The sequence below is a fragment of the Anthonomus grandis genome, chromosome 12, assembly GCF_022605725.1.
Source record: "Anthonomus grandis grandis chromosome 12, icAntGran1.3, whole genome shotgun sequence".
Taxonomy (NCBI): Eukaryota; Metazoa; Arthropoda; class Insecta; order Coleoptera; family Curculionidae; genus Anthonomus; species Anthonomus grandis.
Window position 1 is genome coordinate 8,791,329 of NC_065557.1, and position 12,468 is coordinate 8,803,796.

General features: G+C 29.8%; 1 protein-coding gene across 10 annotated transcripts in view; it reads left to right on the plus strand.

Annotated features, from left to right (window-relative positions):
- The window catches only part of LOC126743080 (hepatocyte nuclear factor 4-gamma), a 95,503-nt gene that overhangs the window by 21,763 nt on the left and 61,272 nt on the right, over nucleotides 1-12,468 (plus strand). For 2 of the 10 annotated variants that reach the window (XM_050450024.1, XM_050450025.1), the window contains exon 1: nucleotides 5,218-5,473. The exons of 6 other annotated variants lie outside the window; for them this stretch is intronic. In XM_050450024.1, coding sequence (XP_050305981.1) covers nucleotides 5,428-5,473 — 46 coding nt within the window. In that variant the 5' untranslated portion in view covers nucleotides 5,218-5,427. Of the gene's footprint in view, nucleotides 1-5,217; nucleotides 5,474-11,009; nucleotides 11,260-12,468 lie in introns of those variants that run through there. 2 more of the 10 variants (XM_050450028.1, XM_050450029.1) reach the window with 1 other exon arrangement.

Consider the following 12,468-nt stretch of genomic DNA (forward strand, 5'->3'; position numbering starts at 1 on the left):
ATGATTCACTATATACCTTATCACACCATTACATGTTTTTTTTTCAAAACAATTTATAAATGACAAACTTTCGCATGCATCTGTCCGATTATGTATTACTACTATATAACCATATTAATCATTATTTCCAAGAGAATTTTATATCATTGTCATTTTTCTGGTTTGTTAAGTACATGTATTGAGCAAATTGTAGATTATTATAATGGTCATTCCGTATGAAAATGGACATTGTTGCACTTTTGTGGTAAAACGAGTGTTTGATGAGTAATTTTTGTTTTGTAGAATGTGTAAATTTATGTTAAAAAAAATGGTTTGTTAAGGTAAGCACTCGTTAAAAAAATTCTAATTTTTCTTGAAAATAATTAAGGATAGAACCGTTTAAATTAAGGTGTAATTATTTGTCAATAAATTTAACTGGTAGAATCCGGCGTTTTGATCCAAATTAGTTTGTTATGATTGAAAATATGTTATATATACGGAATACATTAGGGTAATTATTTCTAGGCAATATTTAATTGATTTTTTTTATTTATTTTTACCTTTAAATCGAATACTGCAGAAAATAAGATACAAGTATTATAGTTATTTGTAATCAGATCAGAGCTATTTAGAAATATAATAAAATTTAGGATGTTCAATTGAAAAAAATATATATTAATTTTTTAACATTACTCCGTATAAAATGTCTCAAACATATTTGAAATGTATAACAAGGTCCGAAAACAATAGAGTGATCAACGAATAAACTGCTGCTTTGAATTTATTTTTTTTAAGTTTTTAAAAATTCACAAATAATAAAAGAACATGAAATAATACTTTAACTACCGGCAAGCGTTAAAACAAAAAATAACAAAATTTTATTTTTCAGAGGTGGTGTATACCTATCCACCACCTTTGAATTTTAAAAAGGTATAAATTGTTAAAAAAATACACGTCAAAAAAAAATATTTTTTAATGTTGCTTAAAAACATGAAATTTACAAGATAAAAAAAATTAAAAATGCAAAAATAAAAAATATACGCGTGAAAGAGAAAAAATAAAAATGGTAATTTTTGGAAATTTAAAGGCTAATTTCAGTAAATCAGTGCAAAGTTACATAAAATTGATGATTTGAAAAATCAATCTTTTTGGAATCTGAGAACTTAAAGAACGAAATATACAGAATCATTAAAAAATTTAAAAAATAGCGATTACATTTCCAAATCTTATAGAAAGTATGTATTAACATAAAATTTACAAACATACGTTAAAATCATCATTGAAAAAAATTAATATTTAAAAATCAACGGTTAAGTTTTCGGTTATAACTTTACAAGATTTAGGTCAACGACACTCAATAAATGACATATATGGAATCATTTAAAAATTAACGATTACATTTACAAATCTTACAGAACGTCTGATTTAACGTAAAATTTACGAAAATACGTTAAAACCGTACCATTATGTCTTGTGACTAAATGGGTGATATTTGGAATCATTTAAAAATAAACGATTACATTTGCAAATCTTATAGAATGTTTGATTTCACATAAAATTTTCGACAATACCTTAAAATTATTAATGAAAAAAATTAATATTTATAAATTAACGTCTACGTTTAAATTTGCAACTAAAATATTATAAAATCAGTGCTAATTGCAAAATGCAAAATTACATAAAATTTATGATTCAAACAATCAACGTTTTTAGACTATAGTCTCTTATGTTTTTTTGTACGTCGCTGTAAATAAGGTTTACGCCTGTGCTATAGTCAGTTAAGCTGTATTTTTAAAATACATTAACAAAAATTCACAACATTGACCATTGACCGGAGTTTTTCCATTGATTTATGTTGTATCATATTTATAATAATTTGAATTTCCCGCTAAATTATTAGTCTGCTTTTAATGTAAACGTCATTTTTAACTACAGCTACAGCCGATAGGATCGCTGATAACATAACAGTTGAGTATTCTATACTCTCTTATGTTCCAAATGTCTTTTTTGTACGTCGCTGTATATAAGGTTTGTGCCTGTGCTATAGTCATTCAATTAAGCTGCATTTTTAAAATACGTTAAACACCTGTTTCAGCGTTTAGTCCAAAAATAAGTGAAACCAAATAAATTAACCTGGTAAATATTTCCAAAAAAAAAACAATGAAAATCCTAGGAACAAAAGGTCATACCTCTGAAACTAATAAAGCTAGAGACACGAAAATTGGACCACAAATTCCTCTAACAAAACCACTGCTTTTAAAACGCGAATTCCGATAAATACGAACCCTTTATACCCATTATAAGGAAGCATACATAGTAGAGGCATACGCGCATTACTTTTATGTACGCGATAAATTTTAGAGGGCCCCAAGGTGACTGAAACAACTGTTCTTTGAAAAATCATAAGAGATCGTCTCCTTCTGCGAAAAGCTACCTGCTAGTCAAATACGGTTATTACAAGGAAGGGTTGATTTATTATTTTTTTTTTAGGTTAAGAATGAACTTAATGAAAATATATGAAAGCAGTCAATATTTGACTTCCCTGGATTTGGAAATCAAGTTTCTCAGTTGGGACCTTAAAGTTACTAGTATTAGTAGAAGTAAATTTGGCAAAAAGTAAGCTTAAGAGGTTTGAAGCTGGATAACATGGAAACTGGAAAGTTTTTTTATGTCTTTGGACTTTAAAGCAATTAGTACTTGACTTCGCAATTGAAGGTTCTCTATTTGAGAGTAATTTCCAAAAAAAAAAATAACAATTCCACTCTTTGCCCACTTTTTCCTCAACTTTTAATAGCCTCCGAACCTTCTCGTACACGTCGATATAGAGATCAAAGATCAAAGCGTAGGTTTTTGCTCTTTTTCTCTTATTTTTCCCTCCTGCGAATATCTTAGCGGACCGGCGAAATAAAAGAATATTTAAAAATTAACGTTTGCGTTACGTCTACATTCAAATTTACAGCATCACAACGTTTAAATTAACAAAAAATTTTATCAAGTCAATTCAAAATGTCATAAAATTGATACTTAAAAATTCAACGTTTTTGGAATCCTAATAATTAAAAATGACATATACGGAATCATCAATCGATTACATTTATAAATCTGAGACAATCTCTGATTTAACAAAAAATTTATGAAAATACGTTAAAATCGTCGTTGAAAAAGTATTTAAAAATTAACGTCTACATTTTAAGTTACAGCTCCACAACATTTAAATCAACTAAAATGTCACGAAATAAATGCAAAATTACATAAAATTCAATTATCAACGTTTTTGAAATCTGACGACTTGAAAAATAGAATATCATAATTATTTAGAAACTAACGATTACATTTACAAATCTTACAGAACTTCTGATTTAACATAAAATGACAAAAATACCCTAAAATCATTAATATAAAAATTAAATATTAACGTCTACGTTTAAATTTGCAGCTTCGCAAGATTTAAATCAACTAAAATATTATAAAATCAATGCAAAATTACATAGGATTTATGATTACAAAAATCAACGTTTTTAGAAACTGGTAACAAAAAATGAAATATACTGAATCATTTGAAAACTAACGATTACATTTACAAATCTGACAGAACGGTTGATTTAACATAAAATGACAAAAATACGCTAAAATCATTAATGAAAAAAATAATTATTTCAAAATTAACGTCTACCTTTATACTTACAGCTTCACAACGTTTAAATCAAATATAATTTCCTGAAATCAATGCAAAATTACATAAAATAAATGATTACAAAAATCAACGTTTTTAGAAACGAATAACTCAAAAAATGTATACGGAATTATTTAAAAACTAACGGTCACATTTACAAATCTTCCAGAACGTCTGATTTAACATAGAATTACGAAACGCTAAAATCATTAATGAAAAAATTTAATATTTAAAAATTTACGTCTTCGTTTAAATTTGCAGCTTTACAACGTTTAAATCAACCAACATCTTATGGAATCAATGCAAAATTACATAAAATTGATGATTAGAATAACTAACGTTTTTAGAATCTGACGACTTATAAATGAAATAAACGGAGTCATTTAAAAATTAACGTCTATGTTTAAATATACAGCTTTACAACGTTTAAATTAACTAAAATGTTATGAAGTGCAAAATGTCGTAAAATTGATATGGTAAAAAATCAACATTTTTGGAATTTGACGACCTAGAGAATGAAATATACGGGATCATTTAAAAATTAACAATTACATTCACAAATCTTGCAACACGACTAATTTAACATAAAACTAAATTTAACAAAAATACGTTAAAATCATCATGGAAAAAATTAAGCGTTTACGGTTGAATTTACAGATTCACAACGTTTAAATCAACTAAAATTTCATAACATTGATTGGAAAAATCAACGTTTTTGGAATCCTAATAATTAAAAATCACATACTGATTTAACACAAAATTTACGAAAATACGTTAAAATCATCGTTAAAAAATTAAATATATAAAAATTAACGTCAATTACGTTTACAGTTTCAACGTTTTTTTTTTCAACTTTAACTATACATATTAAAGGAAATAAAAGATGGGGTCACTCGGAAAAAATTTTTGGATTTTTACGTAAAAATCAATGAATACAGTCACCAATAAATTACAAAATTACATAGGAGGTGTTTCAACAATTTCAAATCTTAGATTAGGCAAACAAAAAAGATTTTTTACAAGAATTTCTTTTTAAAAAAATAAAAAAAAATTTACAGGATATCAAAAATTATAAAAATTAAGTGCGTTACTCTCGTAAGAGAGTTATATTTTTTATCACTTGACATTCTATTTAATTTACTTTTAACGTGCATTAAAAATCACATTTTTCCTACCGATCTCCAAACAAACTGTATTCCACATTACTTAAAAAACTTCATTATATTTCAAAAATATCCCATCATTTTTAAAACCGAGAGTTCTTCCTTCTATATCATACTGTTCACCGCAGTCCTTGACCAGAAAAAAAACCACAAATCTAATTTTAAACGTCCTTTAATTAAATATTGTCTAAAACGACCATATTACGTAACATCCAACAATTCCCAAAGAAAATTTACCGATAATAACCCCCCTCTGAAAGGACACACACGAATATATTCGTACATCAATTCATAAGTACCATGCATTAATACATACATACAAACACACACACACACGCAAATCCACGTTTTGCCGACGAATAAATAACTAGTTTTAGTGTAGCCGACATGACCAAGCGAAAAATGTTAACGAAGGTACCACTCGAGGTACCCACCACACAGTATCGCGACGCGACGGTACTAGCACCAAACGAAACTATCTCTTGATTCATCCAGGAGAGGAGAAGTTTGTTGTTTTTTTTTTGGGGTCTACAGGTTAGACTTTGTCGCGTAGGCCAAAATTTGTGGTACTTTTGAACTATATCCGGGGTACCGTTTTGATCTTTAGCCGTGATGTATTGCGATTACGTTATTATGGACATTTCGGACATAAGTCAAGGTAATGATTTTAAATTGGTGTTTGTTTTTTTTTTTGGTTCAGGTTGTACTTTCACCTGGACTTGGTTTAAAATAGGTCAAGGCACTTTTGGTATTGAATTTTGATTTTTATGGATTTTGTGACTTAAACAGCATTGAACTGATAATTGATAAGAGAAGCTCAAGATTCAGGGATGCAAAGAGCACTCAAATAGGTCATGATTTATGTTTTACTAGGAGGTTTTGATGCTGATAACTCCCAATATCTGCCTTCATAAACCAATTAAGGATAATGATTTCAATCTCTAATATTATATACACCTCTATGTCTTCTATTTTTCTTGTTGTTTTTGGAAATTGTCGTTTTTCAGAACTCTTAAAGACACTCAAAGCATGTTTTTTGGAAATTCCTAAAATTTTTTAACGCAATTACTGTAATTAAAACATCATGGCCTTGACAATTAAATATAATTTCAATAAGGGCTTTCAAGATTCTATATTGGTCACAGAACAACATTTCCTATTCAAAGGACCATGGACAACGCCAAATACGAAAAAATTAGCCCAGATAGAGCTTTTTTGTGAAAGAAATAAATTAGTTTGGCAGTTTATATAAATGCAGAAAAAAATCAATTTTTTACATAGTGACCTATCATAGACCAGGATTTTGATTATTTGTATGGTCTTTTTGATTAAAAATTACTTTAGAACATGCAAGAAATTAATTTAAAAAATGTTGCTTAAGTAACAAAATTTACCAATTTTTCCATGTGAGTGACTACCTATCAAAGTTTCCAAAAGAATTTTTGAAATAAGATAATAAATAAATTAGAAAGAACTGATAACTGATTAGAAAAGCTCAAAATTTAGGACTTTTAAATCTAAAATTAATTTTAAAGGTGATAACTCGCAATTATGGATTATGATTGCAATCTCTAATCCTATATACTCCTTTCTGTCTCCTCTATTTTTCATTTTTTTCTAGAAATTGGAGTCTTGAACTATGAAAAGATGCATAAAGTATGTTTTTGGGAAATCCTAACACTTTGTTAAAATAAAATCCATCACAGTGTTTAAAGAGAAAAATTTTAAAAATCTTCAAATTTTTTACGTAATAATCGTAATTACTACACCCTGGAAGTAACAATTAAATAGGAAAATCAATAACTGAACAATGTATTTTTCAAAATTCAGTCGATGAAAAAATTTTTAAAAATAGTCACTGCAACCTGGAAGAGAACAAATATTCCTAAGTGTCTGGAAAAAAGACTTGATAGAATCAAATGATTAAAATAAAGAAATGACTACTACATATATGGAAAAAAAATTGAGCTAAATTCTATTTAAGTAAATTATTTGAATATATTTTCCAGAAAAGGATCAAGTCAGAAAAGGTTAATCTAAATAAGAGCTTTCAATATCCTGGTGACAGAACGATATGTCCGGTTCGTAGGACCACGGACATCGCTAAATACGAGAAAGTTAGCTTAGATAGAGCTTTTATGCGAAAGAAATAAATTACTTTTTGCAGTTTCCATGAATATAGAAAAAATCTAATAAATAATACTAAAGATTTTTAAAAAGAATAAAAGTTAAAAGAAGAATCACTATCGTTGCTTGCAAAAATTAAAAAAAAAAATTAATAAAAACCCAAAAACAGCTTTGAAAAGAAAAATATTTGTAAAGGCAAGGCTTGGCAAAGCTAAAGGTTGGGTCAATAAAAAATTGACTTTTCACTAAAAAGGTTTCACTTTTTTGACAAAAAAATAATTAAAAATTGCAAGAAAAGAGAAAATGTTGAGTCCTAGAAAACTTCAGAATTATCCAACCTGGGAGAGGTTTAAATAATATCTTTTAAATTTCTTAACAAAAAACTTAAACTAAAAAAATCCATTATAGGAATAAAAATCAGTGCTAAAATATTTGAAAAAGTCAACTTAAACTGAATACAAACAAAAAACTATAAATTTCTCAATTTTTTATTATATTATATCAGTATTTTTCTTTTATATTTTGTCTATAAATTATATTAGTTAGACTAATGGGTTGATTTTTCAAAATTCTAGTAAAATAATTCATCAAGTTTTAATTAATTAGTCGTTAAAACCATTAATCTGGAAATTTGGAAGAAACGTCAAGAACTGCCACTACTTATCGCACCATGTAGTAAAAATTGTAATGATTACCTACCAATTATTACTTCTGATAATCCTAAGAATTAAGAATTCATATATTGTAGACACTCTTCAAAGATCAAGTAACTCTCAAAAACGAGATATTTGAGATTCCTTGTAAAAAGTCAATTCAATTCAATGAAAAACTTGTATATCTGTCGATTTTTCAAGGCAGCATGCTCTTAATAAACCATTTTAAGTATTTGTGAACTTCCAATGCAAGGAGAAGAAGATTTTGCTTGAGAAGACTTGTATAATGCTTGATGAAACTCAATTAGAAAAGTTCTTCACGTCATGAATTTGCACAACTTGGTTCTGAAGTAAGCCATTATCGTATTTCATTAGTAAAGGGAAGAGAACTTGCATGGATCAACTTCCTTTTCACCACACTAATACAACTTATGTATGAAGTCTATCATTGCGGCTCTCACAGGGTTAAAGTTGAGAGCGCATAATAGATACAAAAAGCATATAAATGTAATTTTTCATGTTAAGATTGTCATGATCGCACTTCACTCAAAAGAAGGACACAGAATATAACTGGAGCGGTTACCATTATATAGGTCGACATCCCATTCTTCTAAAGCGACAGAATTAGATGTAACTGGGCCATTATCGAGTACCATATGCTAGTCATAACCTCTAACGTCTCTTTTGGACTAGACTATAATAGCTGACTGAACACCAAAGCCCCTATTAGACGTAGGAGCAAAAGTTTTAGTATTAACGACTAAAGTGAGATTTTTGTAAAAAAAAACCTGACGCGAATATATTCCTTCCTTTGAACAAGATCAAAAAGATCATGTTTCTTCAATGGTTTCAGCTCACGATCCACATTTTCATCAAGTTCTTATCTGATCACGTTATAATGATTGCCAGAATTATTATAATCGCTACTACAATGAGAATGCTGCATGTATGATTAAACCAGAGGTGTTAAGACATTGCCGCATCTGCCAACTTTTAGGGTCATTTATTTAAACTTTGCCATTATTAGGGATACAATCTTAAGGATCATTGACGAAAAGTAACTGATAACTCTTCTGTAAAAAATCATCATTTTTATTAAATTTCTTCAGCTAAATCAACCAATATCTTCTAGAAGTACTCTTCTCACTGCATTATAATGCTTTATATGATTTGAATTGGCGAAACAGTGGGTTGCCAAGGCAGTTATGCATATAGGTCTCCTAATGGACCCGTCATGCCCCACCGGGGGTTACCAGAGCCCAACGGCCTTAGAGGAACCGATAAGGCCCTATGGTCTGAAGGACTTAAAGTCACTCGGTACACTGAAAGTGTTACCCAAGTATTTGAACCTGGCGCGCGTGAGTGCTGGGCACTCCCCGACTACATGGTGAACGGTTTCATCCTCCTCACAGCACCATCGGCATTCCGGGTTGTTCGCAATACCGATAGTATGGAGATGGCTTCTTAAGTGCCAGTGACCGGTTAAAAGACTTGTCACTAGCTGAATTTCGCGTCTTTTTAGGCGTAGTAGATTTTTGGTGAGACAGGCAGAGGGCCACCTATGTTTTATATGATTTGTTCTTTAAACTATTAGGATCAGCATCTCTAATTCTCAGATTACCTAGATCACTATCTCAAGAAGTATCAGAGAAGAACATCGTAAAATCCATAATCGAAAATTGAAACTTGAAATTGGATTTTGATTTCCCACATTCTTTTTAAAGAGAAACCAGGTTTCATTTTTTTTTAACTAAATGTTTCGCTGCTAACTTTTGGTCCACATCTTCATCACGTAAGCAATTACCTTTACCTTAACAACTCAACCTAATTACTCCTTAATGCTCTCTTTCTTGTAAAAGTAAAAAGGCTTCATTTTCCCAAATTCACACCCGAATCACGTTTTCTTAAATAACAGCAAAATATCGATACTGGACCTTGAAAAAGTCGATCTTACAACTATATTTATCAATTCAAGGGACCTAACCTTACAAATAGAACATGTTTTACACCAAATATTTAATTAAGAGGCTACCGACTGAAATGATTTAAGAAACTCTGAGCTTTTAAACGTGTATGTGGCCCAGCGTACGTCTCATAAGTTTTTCTTTAATTAATTATTTAAATTTGTACTCAAGAACTTTTCAAAACTCTTCGTTTTTTAGCCTGAATGAGCTTTAAGTTCAGTAGGTTCACATCACAAATATCGTTACTAGACTCGATTTTTTTGCACCCATTTATAGTAGTTATTTTGTTTGGCCTGTTATTTTTACCTTTGTTATATTGAATTATTGGTACATGTTCGATACTGGACCTAAATGCATAAAAATGTCGATACTATTTTTCCTTTAATTACAGATAAAAGAATCCGCGCGATATTAAGACAAAACATTGAAATGTCGATACTAGCCCCAGGAATTGACAATTTTCTGTAAAATTGACTAGAAATCCAAAATTATTTTTTATACTGTTAAATTGTCAATTGTGCACAATTTTATAACCTTTGATTATATTAATAGACTGTCACTAAACAGACAACTTTAGAGATTCCTTTTTTAAAGATCCAAAAGAACGTTTATTTAAGGAACTAGAGGCTTTTTAAGTGTTAATGAAATGTTGATTTTGACTGTTATAATGAATATCAGCTAGGGTCTGGCCACTTTTTTAAACAATAAATAAATAAGAATTATTATTATTAGGTCCATATTATACTTGTTTTAACAATTCATGGTTTTTAAGAACATCTTGACTTTGTAGCATGTTTCTGGCTTTTGTCACGTTTTTGTGCGTTTGTTTGCTTTACCAGGTTTAATTAGAACCCTTTCTCACAAAAAATTCTAGTTTCAGTTCATTAGCTTAATATATATAATATGATTCGTTCCTTAAATTAGTATGATCACCAATTCTATTGAGGGTCTCAATCCAGTAAGTTACACCAGGAGTGTTAAGATCAAGTATCAGAGAAAAACATCGTATCATCGATAATCGTAAATATAAACTTAAAATTGGAGTTTAAGGTCCAAAATTCTGTTTAAACCATTTTCTTAAATCAGCTTGAGTCACACAAGCCTTTCAAGATGCCGAGAGTACTAATGATCAGAATGACCAGGTTTCAGTTTTTTTTGGTCTAAACATTTCGGTGCCAACTTCTTCATCATCATCAGATACTCTTCAAATCCAAACCGATCAAAACCAACAATTTTATTTATCAATCTCGTCATCTAAATCTCGACCCACATCTTCGTCAAGTACCTTCATCATGTAACCGCGTCGACAAACGACATTTAAATTTCATCAACGCGTTAGTTAGGGAGATAAACAAGATGCTGGGGGAATTCCTCCTCGACCGTTTAATGACGACACACACACACAGACGAAAAATTTTAATATAGCGAACACAATCGCATAACAGTGGTTTAGTAATAGTCGCCATTTCAAAGTCCAACGTAGCGAACATTATTATTGTCCAGTCAGTCTAATTTGATGACGGTGCTATAGTAAAGCTCAGCAGTGGTTTTAGCTGTTATTTGACATAAAATTCGATTTTTTTTCCGGTGTTTTTGGTTAACTAGGTCAGTGCTAGTGCTGTTGGATATTTTTTTTTAATGACCGACTGGGAGTGCGGCAGTTTCCAGCAAAATTGATCCACCAATGGGACTATTTGAAGGTAAAATTGTGTGAGAAAAGTGAATTTATGGGTTTTGTACAAAAAATGGGCCTGTTTATACTTCAGCTGGACTTTGCGCTGCCCCGGCTATTTTTGAATGTGGATGTTCTGATAACGATATTTAAATAGCATCCGCTTGTTTTCTTGATTTTGCGTTCTAAATTTTTACTTTTACAAGGAAAAGTCACAGTTTTGGTTTGTGTATGACCTTTTCTATGGTCGCTTTTCTATAAATTACTATATTCTGCTATAACATTCTTTTATTTATTTTTTTAAATGAAGGAATTAATTTGTTTTTTGCTCCACCTTGGTACATGCATTTGTACGTAAATTTAATTAATTAACGTTAACTTAAAATATAATTTAATAGACTCCAGACTCATTTAGTTATTTATTATCTGCAACCAATTACTTTTTGAATGAACAATGGCCGCGTCATTGTAACTGTTATAACAGCCATAACTATATAAAATTATAAAATAGAAATTGGGTCCATTTTGTAGTACGTTTTTTAAGTATCACTAGATGAAATATACTCAGTGATTGAATTTTGTCAATCACTTGTGCATTTTACTACTTGTAAATAAAAACTTCTAATTATACACATTTTTCCTCATCATCTTTTTGGCACATTGTCCTTACCAACTCTTGCCGCCTCTAGTTTTTTCTATATTAACAACTCAACCCAAATTAACCTTAATACTCTCTTTGTAAGGATTTTTACTCTCCTTTCCTCAAAATCACGACCAAATCATTTCACATTGAAGAACAGCAAAATATCGATACTGGATCTTGACTATTCGATCTTGCAACTAACTTTATCGATTCAGAGTCTTAAATATTTCCAAAATCAAAAGGGATGATATCAAGAAACCCTGAGCTTTTAAACTTGTATAAACTGTGACACAGCACCTCAATATATGTCCCACAAGTTTTTCTCTCAATAATTTTTAAAATTTGCACTCAAAAACTTTTGAATAGTCTTCTTACATTCATATACATTCTGAAGCCTGAATGGAGGAAGTCGTTTTATTTTAGTTCACATCAGTTGTTGTAGTAATTTTCTTTGATCTGTGATCTGTATTTTTAATTTTATATTTATTCATTGGTGAAAATGTCGATACTAGACCGAGGAATTGATAATTGTCTGTAAAATCCGCTGGAAAGCCCAAATTATTTTTGACACTCTCAAGCCATCATTTATTTAAT